This window comes from Chionomys nivalis, chromosome 8 (assembly GCF_950005125.1).
Source record: "Chionomys nivalis chromosome 8, mChiNiv1.1, whole genome shotgun sequence".
NCBI lineage: Eukaryota > Metazoa > Chordata > Mammalia > Rodentia > Cricetidae > Chionomys > Chionomys nivalis.
In genome coordinates, this window is record NC_080093.1 from 93607880 (window position 1) to 93631899 (window position 24020).

Sequence of the window (24020 nt, forward strand, 5' to 3'; positions counted from 1 at the left end):
AATTGGGATAATGGTCAAGTCCTGGAAAAGCTAGTTGTATCATTTGTTGTCCAGTCTCTGCACAAAAAGTGTAAGGCTTATCTGGAGTCCTGAGTGGAATAGTCTGTGAGGCTGGACCATCTCAGCCAGCAATCTTGATGCTGTTCTGGATGCAGTACTCTGAGGAAACTGCAACAGAGGCACTTTAAGAGGCTAAATAGCTTAGCTCACCCATTTTTATTGGTGTCTTATTCCCTTGCTCTGAAAACAGGCAAATATTTAAAGGTAACATACTTATATGTATCAATACAAGTATAGAATGTGAGGTGTGCATATGTCAGACAAAGATTTTTTTTTGTTTAATGTCTGAGCAGATAAAATATATACCACTTCTCTTGCAGATTTTTTTAGGTTTATTTCTTTATGTTTGTAGCTAAGATTTTAGGGTATCTTTTCTGATTTAACTCTGTCTCTATCAATCTTTAAGGAATCCAAAACCTTTCATTTTCTGTAGAAACAAAAGCACAACCTCTTCCCCAATGCAACATATTTTTTGACTTCATTTTGAAGTGAAGACATTTTTAAAATATATAGGTTGGTTTAATTTCGCAGTTTCCATAATCCAATGTCTCTCAGCAGCTATTGTTTACTCATCAACAATCAAAAATTTAAAGTCAACAAGAAACCATATAGAATCTAGCCTGTGTATTTTTCATCTTTATGTGGCTTAACATTTTATATTATTGTAACTAGAGGTTTCTCTTCTCCCAATAAGTTCCTGAATAACCACTCTGAGGCTTAATATTAATTAAAAACTGTTTAGCCTATTAGCTCATGCCTATTATTAACTATTTTTTACAACTTAAATTAACCCATTTATATTAATCTATATATTGTTATGTAGCCAACATTGCCTTACATCTTGCTTCCCTGGTGCCTGCTTGTTGAAGGGAGCTGCAGGGCTGCATTCTTGCCACCCAGCTTGCAGCCGCCTGGCTAGCTTATGCCCCAAAATAAAAACACACAAACTGTATTCATTTAAACAGTGCCTGGCCAGTTTCTATTAATGTGTGTAGCACCAAGGTGTGCTTACCGGGAAGATTCTAGCCTACATCCATCCTGGGTCGGAGTTTCATTGCATCTGCCCCAGAGAGCAGAGCTAAAGCATATGAGCTCACTTCCTCTTCCTCCCAGAATTCTGTTCTGTTTACTCCACCCACCTATGTTCTAACCTATGAGGCCAAGCAGTTTCTTTATTAATTAACCAATGACCTTCCTCCATCATTTCCCCTTTTTCTGTTTAAACAAAAAGGAAAGGCATTCACTTTAACATAGCAAAATTACATATAACAAAAGTTATCAAGCAAGAATTACAGTTACAATATTTACATCTATTCTATCTTTTATCATAACAAAGGAAAACAGCTATATCTATCTATTCTTCAACTCCATAAAAGACTCCAGAAGGATATAATATTACCTAAGTAAATGAGAAGTAAGCAACTTACAAAACTCTAGAAATCACAGAGACATCTCGCTGCCTGGACAGTCACCCAAAGTTCCTCTGTACCGTTGGGGCATCCATCTTCGGCCTACAGGTCCATAGTATCCATAGACATTTCCATGAAGCAGGAAATTTCAAAGGCAGTTCAGTCACTATCTGCTGTGTCCTGCAGAATATCTCGTAGAATCCTTCATGAATCAGGAATCCCGAAAGATCATCTCACCTTTAGGCAAGTTCAGCAGTCCTCTCTCTGCGGGTTCTTTGTGTCCAGTTTTTGCAACAGTCCAGGCAAGAGCAGTTTCTTGCCCAAATGGCTATCAAACTCCATAAGGAGCTTCTTCAATGCCCATCGTCCTCTTGAAGTAGATTGGTGCTGACAGGAGCAGAGTGTCTCATTGTCATGAACAATCCCAAGTTATTAAAACATTAAATGTCATTTTCTGTAGTCTTTGAAAGATATGAAGAATGCCTATCTGAAATATATCTATGTACAACCAGAAAATCTAGCTAATATAACTACAAGCTTGACTATTATTGATAATTATCCATTAACAACCTATATACATTACATTTTTAAATGAACTACACAATCACAATACCTTAATCAATATCAGAAATACATATACATATAACAAAACTGACCTTAAATTAGTATCAGTAAACCAAGATTCATATCAATGCAAACTATTCACATCTATATCATCTCCCCCTTTAAATGTAAAAGAACATTTATAAACAATATATGGGAACATGGGCGCAGTTATTTCTCTCCAAACTGCTTCTTGCTGAATGGGGGCACTGTTATTCAGATCTTTTATGGGATAACCTCTTTGCTAGTTTCATCTCTGTTGGCAGTGGAGCGAAGCAATTTTTTGAGGGTGTTCACAGCAACCTTTCATGAGGGCGTGGTCTACTATACCATATTGGGATTGAAGCAATCCATAGAGTCTCATCCTCTGTGAAAACAAAAGAAGAAACTCTTTTCCAAAGTATCATATCCTTAGATCCAAATTTTAAAGTCAAGGTATTTTCAAAATATATACGTTGGATTAGTTCATCAGCATTTATAAACAAATACCTTTTAGCATCTGTTGCTCCTTCCTCAGCATTCAAACAATTCAAACAGAGCATAACAGCATATAGTATCAAGATTCTCATTGTATTTTCTATCTTTGTGTGGCTTTATTTTAACCTCTATTTCATTTATTTTTACTTTTATTTTTTGCTTTTTGAGACAGGTTCTCTGTATATCTTTGACCTGGAATAACTCTGTAGACCAGGCTGTCCTTGAACTCTCAGAGATCCATCTGTCTCTGCCTCCCAGGCATTGGGATTAAAGGTGTGTACTACCACACCCAACTACTCTCTTTCTTCGTTTTTTTGTTTTTCACTTTAAGAACTTTAACTTTTAGTCTGCATATATTTTTAGTACACTGTAAACCATTTAGAAATTTTCTTTGCTTTTGAATCTCTCTTTACTGTATCTCTCTCTCTTTTTCTGACCACATGAGCCTTAAAATTACTGAGCAATATGGGTAGGATTAAAGCCATGGCTTTGGCGGTTAGATTCAGCCCATTCCTTAGCTTTCAGCCTCATGGTGGAGGTACCAGCTATAGCCATGTTTATTGCCACAAGTCTATGGCGTTTCAAGGTCCCTGCCAGCAAGCAAGCTGCAGCATTCTGATCACAGATCACACTCATTCGAACTGACTGCCTGAAAGAGTCAGAGTTTGCCCTGGCAGGACAGACCAGAAAGCCAGCATTTTAAATAAAACAGCACAACTTTTTTCCTGCTACGGCTGAAAACAAACAAGCATGCAGTCAGCTTTTATCAATACCATTTAAGTGTTTCGTGGCAGGACCTCTTAATGAGCTGCAGGGTTTTGCAGCTAAAGCTGAGTCAGGAAGCCTCTCTTAGATGAGAGTGCTTGCTTGCCTCTAGCAAGCAGAGCAGACCTGAGAAATTGCTGCTACCAAGAAAACGTGCTTTACTCTATTCTTTCCCAAGCTTTCTCAGGCTTTCTGTGGACTCAGTTGTCCACACGTTGGTCAGCCATTCTGTTGAGGGGAGCTGCGGGGCTGCATTCCTGCCACCCAGCTCGCAGCCGCCTGGCTAGCTTATGCCCCAAAATAACAACACACAAACTGTATTCATTTAAACACTGCCTGGCCCATTTCTGTTAATGTGTGTAGCACTGAGGTGCACTTACTGGAAAGATTCTAGCCTACGTCCATCCTGGGTTGGAGCTTCATCGCATCTGCCCCAGCAGAGCTAAGGCATATGAGCTCACTTCCTCTTCCTCCCAGCATTCTGTTCTGTTTACTCCACCCACCTATGTTCTAACCTATGAGGCCAAGCAGTTTCTTTATTAATTAACCAATGACCTTCCTCCATTACCTGCTGGCATCTCCCAGACTCTGTCTTCTTTTTCCTTTTATCTTTGCTTGAATTTCCCACCTGGCTCCGTTCTGCCTGACTATTGGCAAAATCAGCTTCTTTATTAACCAATAGTAATAAAACATACCCACAACATATAGAAGGGCATCCCACATCATATTATTTTATTCTCTCTTTAAAGACTTTTTCTTATTCTTTATAAACTATTTTCTATGACTGCCTGTACCATTTTATTTTCTTTTTTAAGCCTATGTACACTTTTTAAAAATGCATTTTAATCTGTTTAGAGTTTTTCCCCTACCTGGATCTGTCTTTACTGAGTATCTACAATGTTCTCTGATCACTTGAGAAAAATCTTAAACCTGCTATGTGAGCTTCCCATGGCTCAGGTTAGCACAAGGGACTGACGCGTGGTGCAGGCGGTGGCTGGGTCAAGCCTGCACACAACAGCTGGTAACCATGCCTCTATATGCTGAGCCCTGGCCCATCTGAGGTCTTCAGGACTAGAAAATTAGATCTTTCTCTTTGTCCAGAACTTTTCTCAGCTTTCTCAGGCCCTATGTTAGGACAATTGAGTTCCTGCATTGGATGCCATTTGTGGGCAGATTTTTCTTTGGGGCATCAGCCCACAAAAAAGATATGGAGATTTATTATTAATTATGAAAGTGTGACCTTATCTAATGCTTGTTCCTAACCAGTTCTTATTACTTAAATTAATCCATATTTTAATTTACATTCTTTTCTGTGTATCAGTTATCTTTACTCTATTTTTCATCCTGCTTTCTCTCCATCTTGCTGGAGACTCTGCCTTCTTCTTCCCAGAGCTCTCTTTGTTCAGAAGACTTTGTTATACCTCCTGCCTAACTATGTGCCATTTAGTTTTTTATTAAGGCTATCATTGTGACACATCTTCACACAGTACAAAGAAATGTCACACAACAATCATGCACTTGGAATGTTGATTTCTACATCTAAGAATCAAAATTTTAAGTATTTTAGATAAATGTTGATGAACTGAAATCACCAGCAAAATACAAGATGCTTGTGCTGTTTGATGTCTTTACTAATGCTTGGACATGCAGACTGTAATTTTGATCAGGTGGTTCATATATAGTAGGGGAATTCTTTTATTTTATTTGGAATTTTCAGGAGTTCAGATAATATCCTGATTAGCTGGTGTGTTCTTCAATGAAAGACTATTCCCTGTTATTCACTTGATTGTTTGTACCAGTTTCTACTAACACATGCATTGAATGTAATCATTTCCTTTGTTGTATATATTATAGATATATTCAGCTTTTTGGAAATATAATTGATGTGTATACAAAGTATATAAATACCTATATTTTGACGGATCCAATATTACTCAACTCTTAATTAAAGTTTTGAATTTCCATACCTAACCAAAAATTGTCTAATATATGTTTAATAATATATTTCAAACCTTACTATTGTTTCCCTACCCATTAGGAATTAGGGTAGGAAAGTGAACATAGGTCTGTATGTATTCTAACTATGTAGGAATATTAAACTGTAATATTTCATGTATCCAAGAGTCCCAGTCTCCAAGAAACAAATACTATACATATCTTGGTGACATCTGGTAATCCTTGACCTAAAATCCTTGCAATTTTACTTTCATTATTTTTGCCTGGTGACCTGGGTCCTTCCTGTACAGCAGTAGGCAGGGTAGGACTTTGTAGGCTTCGGCTTTGTATTGGTGCTCCACTGCCCTTGGAAAACTCTGGACTCGGGTGTCTCTATGATTGCGTTGCTGCTTCCAGTGACAACTGCCCACTCTATTTCTCCCCCAATCACAAATATTACAGTATAGGGAAGTCATTGTCTTTTTTTTATTCTATTTTATTTTTCTAGGAAATGAAGTGGCTGTCAAGTCACGGCATATCTGGCACTGATTCTTCATGGTAACCGTAGGATCTGTGGTTCATGATAAGAGACCAATTACCATGGGCAAGAAATCAGTTTATATTCTATAACTAGTTTTAAGGTTCTCGAGATGGTCTTCTTTGTGAGATACTCTCTCAGGTCCATCCACATGGAACAACACAATTGGTTTGTGAAAACCCTGGACTAAGATCACTTTCTAAGAGTAAAACAACTACATTTTAATGGCAGATTCACTGAAAACAAGATATAGCATATTGCATAGTCTGGGTAAAAATAATAGACTGTTTTATTGTTTCAAACTCTTGGAAGCATTTAATACTAGAAAAGTCAAATTGTGAAAATTAGGGTAAATATCTAGAACCAACATTAAACATACAATATGATATGTGAAGTACCAAGAGCTTTCAGATAGCTAACATCTTGTTTGAAGAATATATAAGGTGACATCGTGGTCTTTTCTTCATACACTTTGGCATGTTTATAGTGTTTATAGTTGCTTTTCTTGTTCAGCTCATGTTTATGAAGTATTACTATCTAATAGGCAAGGACAACCCTTAAAACATACATACAAGTAAAATTATACAGACTGGGCAGGTTATATTTAGGAATATATTGTATATACACATATAAATATAATGACAACTAACATCAAAAAGTCATAGGGGAGTGTTTGGATGGAGGAAAGAAAAGGGAACATGATGCAATTGTAACCTCAAAAGATTACAAAATAAGAACAGATGAAAGTACAGAATATGATCCTTTAGAAACTCAATTCATATAGAAATTTAAACAGATTGTTTTAAAGAAGCTCAATATATATATATATATATATATTTAAAAAAACAGAACAACACTTTAATACTTTCACAGAAAAAAGAGAGATAGAGATAATTTACAAAACCAAACAGATACTGTCAAGCTGGAAACCATACTAAATGAAATTAGAATTATTAAGGAAACATCAAATACTGTAAAGATGCTAGACAGATGAAAAAATTAGTTAGATCACAGATGGTCAATTTTAAATTCTAGATTAGACAAAAAAAGCAGGATGAAGACAATTTGGAACAGTATTAATAGGATAAGTTTTCAAGTTACTTGAAATAAGAATGAGAGAATATCAAAGAGGCAGAAAGTATCAAAGAGGGTAACAACAGAAAGTTTCATAATCCTAGAATCAGATTCATGTCTGACAGTGAAATCCTAGTACATCATATATCTCAAGATATAATTTTACCAAATTCTCCAAGGTCAAAGATAAAGCAATTATTCTCAAGGCAACAAGAGAAAATGAATGAGTAACACAAAAGAGTTGTTATTCAGTTGGTCTGTTACTATGCAGAAGAATCCTTACAGATCTGATAAACATTAGCTGAAGAAAATAACAAAATGATAGTGATCAACCAAACTGACAATCAGGACTAAAAGTGAATTTAGCTGAGAAAGTTGAGTGAACTTAATATCATCAGATCTTTTGCACAACATGGCCAAAGGAGTTCTTTAAAATATGTTTGAAGTGGTAAATTAGAAAATAGCCAGTGCTAAAAAACTCATCCCAAAAAGTAGTTATGCAGAAATATTTAGAGTGCTCTAAAGTGAACATGGTAAATAAACCGTTCACACATAGAGTATAAAAAGCTGAAAGTAAAATAATTCCAAACAGTGACCATTAATTTGAGATAGAACAGCATAGAAAGATGTAAAGGTAGAGATAAAAATTCAAAATATGTGGAAGAATTGAAGACAACTCAATGTTTTGCTGGTATTTTTATTTCTTTATTTATTGAGCTATACCTTTTTCTCCACTCCCCTCCCTTTCTAATCCCCTTCCCTTCAACCCTAACCTTTGGTTCCCATGTTCCCAATTTACTCAGGAGATCTTGTCTACTTCTACTTCCCATGTAGATTAGATCTATGTATGTCTCTCTTAGGGTCCTCATTGTTGTCTAGGTTCTCTGGGATTGTGATTTATAAGCTGGTTTTCTTTGCTTTATGTCTAAAGTCACTTATGAGTGAGTACATATGATACTTGTCTTTCGGTGTCTGGGTTACCTCACTCAATATGATGTTTTCTAGCTCCATCCATTTGCCTGCAAATTTCAAGATGTCAATATTTTTTTCTGCTGTGTAGTACTCTATTGTGTAAATGTACCACATTTTCCTTGTCCATTCTTTGGTCAAGGAGCATTAGGTTGTTTCCAGGTTCTGGCTATAACAAACAATGCTGCTATGAACATAGTTGAGCACATGTCCTTGTGGTACAATTTAGTATCCTTTGAACATACATGCAAAAGTGGTATTGCTGGGTCTTGAGGAAGGTTGTTTCCTAATTTTCTGAGAAATCGCCATACTGATATACAAATTGGCTGAACCAGTTTGCATTCCCATCAGAAATGCAGGTGTGTTTCCCTTTCCCCACATCCTCTCCAGTATACATTGTCATTGGTGTTTTTGATCTTGGCCATTCCTACAGATGTAAGATGGAATCTCAGGGTTATTTTGATTTGCATTTTTCTGATGCCTAAGGATTTTGAGTTTCTTTTTTGTATCTCTAAATCAATGATAAATCTCCCTTATTTCAAAGTAACTTATTATTATGAAAAGGTACTTTAATTTTTAGCCTTCATAGTTATTACAAAACATAATTCCATAAAATATGAACCAAAAATAATATAGTAGGCAAAACAGTACCAGAATAAAACTCTAAATCAGATTTAAAGATTGTGTTAGAGTAAGGAATGAGAACTCAACTGTAATAAAATTAGAAGATAAGTATGAACATTGTTTTTGTAAACCTCATACATCAATAACCATAGTGGTCTGTAAAGAAATTGAGATTTCTCATTGAAAGACAGAGTGATGAAATACATATTGATTTTGAGAAACAAGTTGTTTCTAAAGGTCATGTACAGTCTGAATGCGAATTGGATGAAATAGGAAATTCTAGGTGAATGGACTACAGAACAAGGCAGAAATAATCATGAATTCATTAGGTAAATTGAAGTAAAAATAAAAAGCAGTAGAAAAGACAAAGAATTCACTACATAATGACAAAGGGATTAATACAGCTGGGAAAAAAATCTACATGTTTATGTACCCAATATCTGAACATTAAATAAAATAAACATTAAGAGACATAAAGAGACTGACAGAATACAATGTACTAATTAATAGAAGACATCAACACCTTCCTTTCAATGTGGTGGTATTATAATATCAGGTTGACATCAGTCAGTCCATCTAACAGCGAAACAGAGTTAACTTCACTATGGACCAATTGTACCTGACAGACTTCTGAAAGATTACATCCAACTGCAGAACACACATTCTCAACAATGTGAGGGAGATTCTGCAGCATAGTTTCATGTGGCACATTCAAAATGAGTCACAGTGTCTCGAAAAACAAACAAACAAAAAAAACAAAAACAAAACAAAATGAGTCACAGAAATTTAAAAAATTAAATTATTAAATTATATTATGTCACCCAGCTTTCCTGATCAGAATTCCATAAAATCCCAAGTCAGTAACAAGGATGAAAAACATCTGGGAATTGTACAGATATGTAAAAACAATGAATAAACAGTAGTTCAAATAAGAAGGTAAAAATTATATATTTTTCTTCATGCATCATATCAAGACTTATGGAGCTATATTATAAACAATTCTAAGAGGGGAGATTATAAGATCAAAGGTTACACGAAACAGAAACTATTAAAGAACCAACCTTTCAAAGCATCTTAGGAAGCTAATCAAGAAAAGACCAACTAAACTCTAAATTAATAGACGGTAAAGAAGCAGAGAATATTGGTTTAAAAATAAATATAAAAGAAAAGTATTACATCATGCTCACATTGTGTATGGAGAATTTGATCCTGGGATCACAGCCAGTTGTTGAGTTTAGTCAGGAGAAATATATATATTTCCAGATGGGAGCCTGCTTGCCATTTCTTGTCCTGAATTGGCAACAGAAAAACTATATCAGAGGTCAGAAAGGGTCCATGTGGAGAAGGTTACCTAATGTAACCATTTTTTTGGTAGGGAAATGAAAATACTATGAGACAAAGTGTTGGATGAAAGGAATTTCAGGACAGTAAGTGCCAAGCTATATATTATCCTCTTTGTTTTCCATTATTGACCTTCTCAAGCTAAACTCTAGAGATCGGCATATTCCATTATAGGCAGACATACAGTAATATTAGAACTAAGTCAATCATGCTGTTCACATTTGTGTCCACTTTTACTCAGTGTAGTCTATTTGGTATCTCACAATACAACTCTGAGTGGAAACCACTATATTCTTCCATCTAGTGAGACATTTAAGGCTAGATTTATGGATCAAGATTATCAGACAATTTGGCAGAGGTAAAATAAATAGCTGTTATTTTATTGTAATATGTTTGTGAATGAGTTATTCATTGAGCAAAAGTTGCTATATATTGTTAGACTAAAAATATTTAATCTATTTTCTTTGGTAGGAAGCAGTGAAATATTAAGGGAAGTACCATTTTGGAGAACCAGATTTAGATATGAAATTGGCTCTATAGTCTACTAAATGATTTTCAAGAAGACAGCCAAATAATGAAACATTTTCTATCTGTTGTTACCTAGAACTGAAATTTAGTTACCTACAGTACTTAGCTATAGAGTCTGTTTTTCCACAGTCTAGACCACACTTGAAGCTTTTCATTGTTGTCTCACGTTCTGAATGCAAACCCGTATCTAATTACATGTTGTATTGCGTCAGCTTTTCCAGACACAGAGGTAACAAATATTTAAAAATCTCTAGAGAATTCATTATCCATTACATTTAAATTGTGACATCCTGCAGTGATCTTGTTGATAGTAGTGCAGAAAGGGTATTGGAAAGAACCACAAACTGGAATGTTGGCACTACAGGGTTATAGCCTCTCTCCTGCATGTATCGTTATTCCTCTCTAAGGACTACAGGAGCCTTATTAATTCATCATGCTTGCTTTCAGCGTTAGAACATTCACTCACGGTAAGAACAACTGTTTTACAAAGCATGTAAGATCAGAGAAAATATAAAAGGAAACACAGAACAGATGTCGAGAAGCAAAAAGGGGGAGGGCAGTCATCAGAAGAGTGGAAAGAAGAGAAGAATCAAGAGAGCTCAGGAAGTAAAAAAAGTTCTCATTTAATTACATAATTTTAGTGATATTCTCTCTCTCTGTCTCTGTCTCTCTCTGTGTGTCTCTGTCTCTGTCTCTCTCTCCTTTTTGTCTGTCTGTCTCTCTCCTGTATTCCTGTATCACCAACTTAACCTAGAAAAATTTCATGACCAGGCCTTTCTTTAGATGCCCCAGACTTCCACTTGAGGCAGCATCTGTCCATGAACTTGTCTACATAAGAGAAAGGTCTATTTCAGATATAACAGAGGAGGAATTTCAGAATGAAGTTAAAATTTCTGCAGACCTTAAAATTCACACTCCAACCCAAACACCAGTAACTTTTTTAATATGTGCTTACATCTCAGAGTTTGCTAAACTTTCAAATTTATTAAAAAAAAAAAACCTATAAATTCCAGTCTCCACTTTTAGGAAAATGCTGGAAACCATGCCAGGCTTTGCAGGTGAATTTGAAACTACATGGTCAGAAGCAATAGAAACTGACTGTCAACATCATGCGAAGCTACAGTATGAAGGTTGTAAGGTAACAGGAGTAGCACTTACGTGGAAAGGTGGGAACTCCAGAATGCTAATGTAGCTGCCTGAACTCATAGCTTGTGAATTTCCTACATGGGGAAGTTTTTCCTTTCAGAAGTGACACTGGATTGAATACAAAGCATGTCATGTAGTCCACAGTATCAGAGGAGCTTCATGGTAGAGAAAATATTAAAAGGTGATTCATATCTTGATATGGATGGGTCATATATGGGTTCATCACTGTGTGACAAAGAGATGAAATTGACCTATCCCATTTCTTTTTTCTTTTCCTTTCTTTCTTTTTCTTTTTTTGGTATGGCATTGCTTTTTAACTTGATTTTAGGTTACTATGCAATCTCTAATTGGTTGTGGCAGTTTTTCACCTCCTGTTTAAGGTCCTCTATTATTTTCATAAAATTCACTTTTGAGTCGAATTCTTCTAATTCTTCTGTATTAGGGTTTAGACTTCTCATTTCGGGATTCCTGGATCCTGGTGATGTCACGTTGCCTTTCAAGTTGTTGGGGGAATTCTTGCATTGGCGCCTGCCCATCTTTTCCTTCAAATGGAGCCAGGAGAGGCCTGATGTCTTGGACCAGTCTTTGCTGTGACTAACTCTCTAGGTGTATCTCCTCAGTGTAGGGGCAGGAACCGTTCCCTTCCAGGTGAACTCCTCAACACCAAAACATGGATGCGTGGTATTCCAATGACCCGCGTAAAGAAGGCCGAATGCAAGGGGTCGGGCGGGGTCCAGTAGAACACAGGCGACACTGCAGTACAAGCTGGAGGTGCCTGCGCTCCCTTTCGGGGGGTTGCTGAGGCCTGCCCGCTGCTCTGGTTGGGTAGCCTTAGTGTAGGGGCGTTTGTGCTCTCTACCGGGACCGTCCGCCCCAGGATAGTACACACTCACCCGTCCCGATGAAACTTCTTGGCACCTACACAGGAACTCCTGGATGCCCCAATGAGCCAGGGACTAATGGAAGTAGGACGCAGGCAGAGCAGGTCCAGCAGATCACAGCAGAGACTGCAGCCCCAGCAGCAGGGGCCCGCTTTCCCTGGCGGGGACCTTGAGGCCTGCCCTCTAGTCAGGGACTCACTGCTCTGGGTTGGTAGCCTTAGTGAAATGGCAGGAAACTGTTCCACAGCTAAGGACCTTGCAGACAAGGCAGGTTTGGGGGTGGGGGTGGGAGCAGGTGTGTAGGAGAGCAAGCCCTGCAGCAGGAGCTGGGGGAGGGGTGTTTGTGCTCTCTACCTGGACAGTCTGCCCCAGGATAGCACACACTCACCCGTCCCGATGAAACTTCTCGGCACCTACACAGGAACTCCTGGATGCCCTAATGAGCCAGGGACTAAGGGAAGTAGGGCGCAGGCAGAGCAGGTCCAGCAGATCACAGCAGAGACTGCAGCCCCAGCAGCAGGGGCCCGCTTTCCCTGGCGGGGACCTTGAGGCCTGCCCTCTGGTCAGGGACTCACTGCTCTGGGTTGGTAGCCTTAGTGAAATGGCAGGAAACTGTTCCACAGCTAAGGACCTTGCAGACAAGGCAGGTTTGGGGGTGGGGGTGGGGGCGGGTGTGTAGGAGAGCAAGCCCTGCAGCAGGAGCTGGGGGAGGGGTGTTTGTGCTCTCTACCTGGACAGTCCGCCCCAGAATAGCACACACTCACCCGTCCCGATGAAACTTCTCGGCACCTACACAGGAACTCCTGGATGCCCCAATGAGCCAGGGACTAAGGGAAGTAGGGCGCAGGCAGAGCAGGTCCAGCAGATCACAGCAGAGACTGCAGCCCCAGCAGCAGGGGCCCGCTTTCCCTGGCGGGGACCTTGAGGCCTGCCCTCTGGTCAGGGACTCACTGCTCTGGGTTGGTAGCCTTAGTGAAATGGCAGGAAACTGTTCCACAGCTAAGGACCTTGCAGACAAGGCAGGTTTGGGGGTGGGGGTGGGGGCGGGTGTGTAGGAGAGCAAGCCCTGCAGCAGGAGCTGGGGGAGGGGTGTTTGTGCTCTCTACCTGGACAGTCTGCCCCAGGATAGCACACACTCACCCGTCCCGATGAAACTTCTTGGCACCTACACAGGAACTCCTGGATGCCCCAATGAGCCAGGGACTAATGGAAGTAGGGCGCAGGCAGAGCAGGTCCAGCAGATCACAGCAGAGACTGCAGCCCCAGCAGCAGGGGCCCGCTTTCCCTGGCGGGGACCTTGAGGCCTGCCCTCTAGTCAGGGACTCACTGCTCTGGGTTGGTAGCCTTAGTGAAATGGCAGGAAACTGTTCCACAGCTAAGGACCTTGCAGACAAGGCAGGTTTGGGGGTGGGGGTGGGAGCGGGTGTGTAGGAGAGCAAGCCCTGCAGCAGGAGCTGGGGGAGGGGTGTTTGTGCTCTCTACCTGGACAGTCTGCCCCAGGATAGCACACACTCACCCGTCCCGATGAAACTTCTCGGCACCTACACAGGAACTCCTGGATGCCCCAATGAGCCAGGGACTAAGGGCTAGGTTACTATGCAAAATGATGAGTTTCTTATCTCCAAGATGATTCACTTCCTCTTCTCAGTTAATTCCAACCACTGCTGTCATATTATTGTATTCTACTACCCTCTCTGTTTCCCACTTTCCTTAGATCTCTTTGTTCCCTCTCAGGACCAGAGGAAGCTTTAACAGGCTTGCCTTTGGGAAGCTGAAGGAACCGTCTTGATGGCAGTAAAGGAAATATCTTACTTTAATGTTAACTAACAAGGAAATGCAGATGATGAAGTAGGATATATACTGGATTGAGGAGTGAGTGTACATATTCATTGAAGATTATTTTTTCTGTTTATTGTTGCCTGTACCCACTGTTCTTTCCTGACACAGAACCTGGTCTTGTCAATGCCTTCCCCATTACAGAATAAGTGTGGAACTGGATTGTGCTCTAGCAGTCAGCCCAATGGCAACCTCAAACTCCAGCAGCATCTTGTCCTCCACATTCTACCTCACAGGGATCCCTGGCTACGAGGAATTTCACCACTGGATTTCCATTCCATTCTGCTTCCTCTACCTTGTTGGCATAACAGGAAACTGCATGATCTTGCATATTGTGAGGACAGACCCCAGACTCCACGAGCCCATGTATTACTTCCTGGCCATGCTTTCTCTCACTGACATGGCCATGTCCCTGCCCACAATGATTTCCCTTTTCAGAGTGTTGTGGTCCATTTCTCGAGAGATCCAGTTCAATATCTGTGTGGTCCAAATGTTTCTGATTCATACCTTTTCCTTCACTGAGTCATCTGTGCTCCTGGCCATGGCCCTTGACCGGTATGTGGCCATCTGCCACCCCCTGCAATATGCTACCATCCTTACCCCAAAGCTTATTGCCAAGATTGGGATTGCAGCTCTGCTCAGGAGTTCCATCTTGATAATTCCGCTTATGGCACGTCTAGCATTCTTTCCCTTCTGTCGTTCCCATGTTCTTTCTCATTCCTATTGTCTGCACCAGGACATGATCCGTCTCGCCTGTGCTGACATCAGATTCAATGTCATATATGGGCTAGTCCTCATTACTTTGCTGTGGGGCATGGACTCCCTGGGCATTTTTGTATCGTATATTTTTATCCTTCTCTCAGTGTTAAAAATTGCATCCCGTGAGGGTAGGCTGAAGGCTCTCAATACATGTGCATCCCACATCTGTGCTGTGCTCATTCTCTATGTGCCCATGATAGGGTTATCTATTGTCCATCGTTTTGCCAAGCATTCCTCTCCTCTCATCCACATCTTCATGGCTCATATCTACTTAATGGTGCCACCAGTGCTTAACCCCATCATCTATAGTGTGAAGACCAAGCAGATCCGCCAAGGAATCCTCCATCTTATTTGTTCTCCCAAAATCAGTTCTATTGCAATGTAGGCATTTCACCAAGACAAGAAAGGCATCAGTACTTGCCATGTGAATTCTGGTAAACTGCTCCAGAGCGATCAACTAGATAAGAAGCAGAAGCAAGTCAATAAAGCACCACCAAGAGGCTGTGAATGGAGAGCATTGTGCTCTCCACTGTGTCAGAGAGCCATCCTTCACATTTGCTTCATGAATCTTCTTCAGTTAGGAATATGTTGCAAAGCAGTATATTGGTAATCATTTCCATTTATCCTCTCTTACTTCTGTCTCAAACTTCATTCAAGATGATTTATCCATGAATATAATGACTTTGTTTTATTTTCAATATTATATAATATATCATGGAGTTTTAAGATACCTTACTCTTATATGATTATTATGTGTGAAAATATGCTTAAAGTTGGTGGATTTTTTTTATCTAGAAATTAGAATGTACCATGCCTTACTGTAGACCTATACTCAAGCCCCTTAGCATCAATTTCAAATATTTATGTACATATCTCTTCCTACCTGAGGATAGAAAAGAAAGGAGCAGCCTCAAATTTTTGTAATTTAATTTTTGGGGATATTGTTTTCTTTTTGTGATGTCTGAGACCAAACCTAGGCCTTGGTGCATGCAAATAAACTCTTCTACCAGTGAACTGTCTCCCCTAGCCTAATAATTTTAATGTTAAAGAAAACAAAGAGTCAAAAAATTAATTAATTAAAATTAAAAAAGAAAGCAAAGAGCAAATTCTAATTGTTATGTGATCAGGTGAAATTAATGTTATAACTCATTGAATTAAATATGTCCCAATAGTAATTTATATAATAATATTTATCCAATAATATTAAAATATAAATACTAATGCAAATATTTAAAAAATGGTGATAGCTGAAGTATAAGTTCTTTTTAGCAAGAAGCAGATAACCTAGGAATTTTAATATCATCTAGACCTCTTTTCAATATAGTGTTGGAGTTACTTAGTCTGTGGTCATGCACAGAGTAGGATAACAATTCTTTCAAGCTTAGCTGGGCTTTCTTAGATAATGTGTCTATACTAGCAGCAACAGGAATACAATCAGGTGAACAACCAGATGAAAAGATAAGACTCAAGAGTGTCTGTGTCCCCTATAGTGATATGCCTCAAAAGTAATTCATGCATTTTCACAAACATTTTTCTAGGTTTTAAATAGGAATTGTGGCAATTGAATTGTGCTTATTATAAGGACTTAAAATTGCTATATGTAAAATGATTATGAAATAAATTGTTCTTGAAAAAGAGTGACTCATTTGTATATTCATTTTGATATTATATAGTTGTCAAGACTACATTTTTATATATAAAATTCATTTTAATAATTTAAAATTAAAATGTTCAAAATGTGAGTATCTGATGTTATCCTGAAAAACTCACAAACTATTGTTTGCACCTTAATATTGGCTTGGTTGTATCTATTTAGCCTATTTATTCTTTTTTTTCTTATTTGTTTAAAATTTTATTTTACATCCAACTGCAGTTTCCCCTCCTTCCCTTCCCTTCCTCCATCTCCCCTCAATCCCCCATCCAACTCCTCCTCTGTTTTTGTTCAGAAAAGGGCAAGTCACCCATGGGTATTAAAAAAGCATGGCAAATCAAGTTCTAGTAAGACCAAGTATCTTCTCGTGTTTAAAACTGGGCAAAGTAAGCCAGTGCAAGGAATAGGTTCCCAAAAGCCACCTGCTCCTACTGTTAGGAGTCCCATAAGTAGACCAAGCTACACAACTCTTACATATACAAAGAGAGAATGTTACCCTATTTATTCTTTTATTGGGCCTGTTTATTACCTCATTTGTAGCACATTCATCTTTAAAAGGGAATAGAAAATGAAACAAGAGATGTGAATATCAAATGTAATGATTCACTTTATAATATGCTACATCTTTAAAATCAAATTGACTTCATGGAAATAGTTTTTAAAGATTTATTTATTTTTATTTGATGTGTATGAATGTTTGCTTGCATGAATGCATATGCACAAAATGAATAAATTGTGCACACTGAGGCCAGTCTTGAGGTTGGACTTACAGATAGTTTAAGCCACCATTAGCATTCTGGGAATCAAACCTGGGTCCTCTACAAGAACAGAAAGTACTCTCTTTAATTTTTTTTTTTGTTGTTGTTGTTTTGAGACATGTCTCTGTTTCTCTGTGTAACAGTCCTGCCTACCCCGGAACTCCCATTTCAAACCATGCTGACTTTTAACTCACTAAGGTCTCCCTTCCTCTGCCTCCTGAGCATTGGGATTAAAGGTGTGTACCACCTCTGTCTGCCCCAGTAAGTATTCTTAACTCTTGAACCATTTCTCCAGCTCCTTTAAGAATAACATTTACAAAGAATATAAGCATCATACCATCATTAATAACATTTATAGTCATCACATAAGAGGTATCTTCACAGGTAAATTTATATTAAAAATACATATATTGAATACAGAGAAACTGTGCATATGGAAACTGTGCATCCTTCACACTAGGATGGTACAACATCAAAATAAGGATACAGGGAAATCTTAAACACTCAGAGTTTCATGATCTTGATGGAATTATTATTTTCTTTGCTCTACATTAGAACTGCATGTTTCTGATTCTGTATGGGATCTGGAATACACTGTTAATTTTAGGATGTTTGTCTCTATTAAACATATCTGTTAACATTCATATAACATTCTGTATGTTAACTTTTTAATTTGTATCCCACTTCAACTGAGCAATGTGGAAAGGTTTCTAGAGAATATGTATTGTGGAATGAAAGTAGATTAACTCAATTTTCATATCAGCATTGGGGAATGTACAAGGCTAATTGTGGGCTTTCATGTCCAAATGTTTGCACATAACTGCACTGTTTTGTCTTAATTTGTATAGACATGGAATCTCCATGTTTTCTGAAGCCCAGGAACATAGCTAACCATCATTATAAGTCGGTGCAGTGCTAACATAACTGCCAACTTTCCCACTGAGGACTTCATCCCCCAAAGCCACATCTCTTGCATATTCCTACCATTCCTAGGTAAATGTCTTTGTACAGATACTGTATCATGAGGCAATCCTCTTAAAAATGTCATTAGGTAGAGTTTATTTTAGTTGCTATGTGCAGCATTATGCATAAGAAACTAGCAAAAAGACAAGTGAGAAAGAAATACCTGTAGATGTAAAATTAAAATTATGTGCTTTAACAGTAGGTATCATTATTATCTTCATCATACTTAAGAAACTAACTTAATAAACTTTTAATTAATTCTGTGTGGTAGAGCTCCAATATCTATAATTAGCATTATCAGATTTATTAAAAATAATGAGAGTTTTAAGACTAAGAGCGGGTATTTGAAAATGCCACTTATAATAACAGCAAACACTGACTAGGTGTTTGTTTCCTACTGTGTCCTACTGAACATTTTATATCTAGAAACAACGTAAGTGTTTGAAAAAAGTGGTTGAATGTAAAATATTGCTCTCTGTTATTCTAATATGTTGGTGCAATTTAACATATTACACTTGTTTGTCCATTGATGAAAGCAAATTTTGAAGTAATGGTTTTTATTCCTCTTGGGCACTTGAAAGCTTACACACACACACACACACACACACAAATAAAAGTAAAAATTCTCTAAAAAGTTAAAGAAACAGAGAGATAAATCTGAAACAATGACCAGAAGATAAATGACAAAATCTGCTGACCAACACCAACCAAGAAGACTCTACCTTTCTATAATTCCAACAGTCTCTCAGAGCAGCAACACTTGCTGACCAAGTTGCCAAACACATAAGACTGTAGATGACATATTGCATTCAACTATGACATACTTATAAAAAGCAAAATTAAACAAAACTTCATAATTTAAAGACTTGAAGAAAGATAAATGAAGTTACATTTTCAGAAACCTATGTAAATTTTCCTCAACAAAACCCTAATGTATAAACAAAAAATTAGCATGATATAGTAAAGATCATGGCAAAAAATGAATTAACCTTGGGACCAGGCTCGAGCCAGGGACATCTGTGGAAACCGGCCCAAACTAGAACCTTCATGGGACCAGGTCTGAGCCAGAGACCTCAGCTCAGAAGCTGGCCCAAGCAAATGACCTCAGTGGGAGCAGGCCCAAATGACCACTGTGGTTACAGATTGACCCCTGGGAGCGCCCAGTAACCTTGGGGAATGCTAAGTGACCTCTGGGATGAGTGGCCCTGACTGCACCATGAGGAGCAACCATCAGAGCTTTGGATCTATTGGCACCTGGGAGATTGGTCACCAGAGACACAGCCCCAACTATACAATATAAAATGAAAAAAAGAAAGCATATTCAACAAACAGTGCTGGTGTAACTGGATGTCAACATGTAGAAAAATGAAAATAGATGCATATTTATCCCCATTCACAAAACTCAAGTTCAAATATCAAAGTCCTCAACATAAAACCAACCACAATGAACCTCATAGAAAAGAAAGTGGGAAGCACTCTTGAACACATTGGCACAGGAGACAACTTCCTAAATATAATCCCAGCAGCACAGACCCTGAAAGAAACAATTAATAAATGGAACCTGCTGAAACTGAAAAGCTTCTGTAAAGCAAACAACATGGTCAACAAGACAAAATGACAGCCTACAGAATGTGAAAAGATATTCACCAACCTCACATCAGACAGAGTCCTGATCTCCAAAATATTCAAAGAATTCAAGAAAATGGTCATCAAAAGAATAAGTAATCCAATAAAAAATGGGGTGTAGACCTAAACAGAAAACTCTCAACAGATGAATCTAAAATGGTTAAAAGACACTTAAAGAAATGCTCAATATCCTTAGCCATCAAAGAAATGCAAATGAAAACAACCCTGAGATTCCATCTTATACTTGTAACAATGGCCAAGATCAAAAGCACTGATGACAACTTATGCTGGAGAGGATGTGGGGAAAAGGGAACACTTCTGCTTTGCTGGTGGAAGTGCATAATTGTACAACCCCTTTGGATGTCAGTGTGGCAATTTCTCAGAAAATTAGGAAACAACCTTCTTCAAGACCCAATAATACCACTTTTGGATATATACCTAAAGGATGTTTAATCGTGCCACAAGGATATGTGCTCAACTGTGTTCATAGAAGCTTTGTTTGTCATAACCAGAAGCTAGAAACAACATAAATGCCCCTCAATTGAAGAATGAATAAAGAAGACGTGGTACATTTTCATAATGGAGTACTACACAGAGAAAAAAAAATGACATCTTGAAATTTGCAGGCAAATGTATGGATCTAGAAAACATCATATCGAGTGAGGTAACCCAGACCCAGAAGGACAATTGTAATATGTACTTACTCATAAATGGCTTTTAGACATAAAGCAAAGAAAAATCAGCCTACAATTCACAATCTCAGAGAATATAGATAACAAAGAGGATCCTAAGAGAGACATACATAAATCTAATCTACATGAGAAGTAGAAGTAGACAAGATCTTTTGAGTAAACTGGGAGTGTGGGGACCATGGGTTAGGGTAGAAGGGGAGGGGAGAGGAAGAGAGAAAAGCAGAGAAAAATATACAGCTTAATAAAAACTATTAAAACAATAACCTGTTCACATACATAACTTTTAATATTTATTAATTTTATCTTCAGAGAAATACAATTATATCTTAAAAAGTTTAGTTTTTATTTGTAGATATGTGAGTGCTTACTACTTGTGTGCATGTGCTTACAGAGGCTGGAAGAAGTTATGCATCGCCTAGTGCTGGAGCTATGTGGTTGTGAGCCTCATTATATGAATTCTGAGAATCAAATTCCAGTCTCTGGAAGAGCAGTAAGAGCTCTTAATTTTTGACAATTTTTCCAGCCCCCCTCCCAGATTGTACAATAATAAAAAGAAATGATCTAAAGTAACACAAACTAATCCTGATGTTTTGGGATTTGAGTTTAAAGGCTAAAAGTGATACTTGGTCCACGAAATGATTATTTATCCTCATTACAGACTTTTTTTTTCTTTTTTTTTTATTCTTTTTTAATTAAAATTTCCAACTGCTCCCCGTTTCCCATTTCCCTCCCCTCCTCCCACACATTGCCCCCTCCCCCCACTCCCCTCCCCCATCCCCACTCCTCTTCTCCTCCCCCCAGTCCATTCCCCCTCCCTCTCGATACTGAAGAGCAGTCCAAATTCCCTGCCCTACAGGAAGACCAAGGTCCTCCCACTTCCATCCAGGCCCAGGAAGGTGAGCATCAAAACAGGCTAAGCTCCCACAAAGCCAGTTCATGTATTAGGATAGAAACCTAGTGCCATTGTCCTTGGCTTCTCATCAGCCTTCATTGTCCGCCATGTTCAGAGAGTCCAGTTTCAACCCATGCTTATTCAGTCCCAGTCCAGCTGGCCTTGAAGAGCTCCCAATAGATCAGTTCCACTGTCACAGTGGGTGGGTGCACGCCTCGTGGTCCTGATTTCCTTGGTCATGTTCTCCCTCCTTCTGCTCCTCATTTGGACCTTAAGAGCTCAGACCATTGCTCCAATTTGGGTCTCTGTCTCTCTCTCGATCTATCGCCAGTTGAAAGTTCCTGTGCCATTCTCCTTGGCCTCTCGTCAGCTCTCATTGTCCGCCACATTCCGAGAGTCCGGTTTTATCCCATGTTTTTTCAGTAGCAGTCCAGCTGACCTTGGTGAGCTCCCAATAGATCGGCCCCACTGTCTCAGTGGTTGGGTGCACCCCTGATGGTCCTGACTTCCTTGTTCATGTTCTCTCTCCTTCTGCTCCTCATTATAACCTTGGGAGCTCAGTCCGGTGCTCCAGTGTGGGTCTCTGGCTCTATCTCCCTCCATCGCTAGATGAAGGTTCTATGGCGATATGCAAGATATTCATCAGTATGATTATAGGATAGGTTCATTTCAGGTTCCCTATCCTCAGGTGCCCCAATGAACTAACTGGGGACATTGCCCTGGGCATCTGGTAGCCATTCCAAGTTCAAGTCTCTTGCCACCCCTTAGGTGGCTCCCTTACCTAAGGTATGAGTTTCCCTGCTCCCCTATCCAACCTTCCTTTATCCCCAATCACCCCGATTCCCCCAGTTCCCCTCATCCTCTCCTTCACACTTTTCTCTCCCCATCACCCCTCATCCCCATCCCACCCCACCCCCAAGATTCCAATTTTTTGCCCATCAGTCATGTCTATTTCCCTGTTGTAATATGAGCGGCAGGGCTGCGTCCCCGGCACCCGGCCGCCCACATGGCTAGCTTATGCCCCCAAATAATTACATGGAAACTGTATTTTTTTAATCACTGTCTGGCCCATTAATTTTGGCCTCTTATTGGCTAGCTTTTACATATTGATCTAACCCATTTTTAATATTTTGTGTAGCACCATGAGCTGGCTTACCAGGGAAGATCTTAACCTGTGTCTGTTTGGAATGGGAGAATTAGCATCCTGTCTGTTTACTCCGCCTACCTAAGGGCTGGCCTATAAATGGGCCTAGGCAGTTTCTTTATTATTTAACCAATGACTTTCCTCCATTATTTTTTCTTTTTTTGTTTAAACAAAAAAGGTTTTTATTTTAACATTGTAAGATTACATATAGCAAAACAGTTATCAAGCAAGAATTACAGTTACAATATTTATACCTATTTTATCTTTTATCATAACTAAGGAAAACTATAACTATAACTAACCATTTTTTAACTTCATCAAAGACTCTAGAAGGATATAATATTACCTAAGTAAACAAGAACTAAGAAACTCTAGAAATGACAGAGACATCTCACTGCTTGGACAGTTATCCAAAGTTCTTTTGTACTGTTGGGGCATCTATCTTTAGCCTTTAGGCCCATAGTATCCAGCAGACATTTTTATCAAGCAGGAAATTCCAAAGACAGTTTAGTCACTTTTTGTTGTGTCCTGTAGAATGTCTCGCAGACTCTTTTAGGAGTCAGGAACCCCGAAAAGCCATCTCACCTTTAGGCAAGTTTAGCAGTCCTTTTTTTGCGGGTTCTCTGTGTCCAGTCCAGGCAAGAGCAGTTTTTTGTCCAAATGGCTATCAAACTCCTTAAGGAGCCTTTTTGATGCCCATCTTTCTCTTGAAGTAGATTGGTGCTGTCAGGAGCAGATGTGTCTCATTGTCATAAAAAGCCCTAAATTATTAAAACATTTAAATGCCATATTCTGTAGCCTTTGAAAGATATGAAGAATGCCTATCTGAAATATATCTATGCATATCTAGAAAATCTAACTAACATGACTACAAGCTTTACTATTATCGATGATTATCCATTAACAACCTATATTTACATTACATTTTTAAATGAACTACATAATCACAATACCTTAAGAGCAGAAATACATATACATATAACAAAATTAACCTTAAAATCCATACCAATGCAAATTATTCATATCTATATCATTTCCCCCTTTAAATGTAAAAGAACATTTATAAACAATATATGGGAACATGGGTGCAGTTTTTTTTTTCAAACTGTTTTTTGCTGAATGGGGGCGCTGTTATTTAGGTCTTTTACGTTATAACCTGTGTGTCAGGTTTATCTCAGTGGGCAGTTGAGTGAAGTAATTTTTTGAGGGTGTTTACAGCAACCTTTTAGGAGGGCGTGGTCTATCATACCATATTGGGATAGAAGTAATTAACAGGGTCTCGTCCTCTGTGAAAACAAAAGAAGACCCTCTCCAAAGCATCATATCCTTAGACCCATATTTTGTAATCA

At 38.7% G+C, this 24020-nt stretch overlaps 1 protein-coding gene across 1 annotated transcript; it reads left to right on the plus strand.

Moving 5' to 3' along the window:
- The first annotated feature begins 14370 nt into the window (after positions 1-14370).
- Positions 14371-15330, plus strand: LOC130880591 (olfactory receptor 51G2-like). The gene has a single exon (XM_057779702.1). The coding sequence runs from the start codon at positions 14371-14373 to the stop codon at positions 15328-15330; it is 960 nt and encodes a 319-aa protein (XP_057635685.1).
- The last annotated feature ends 8690 nt before the right edge of the window (positions 15331-24020 follow it).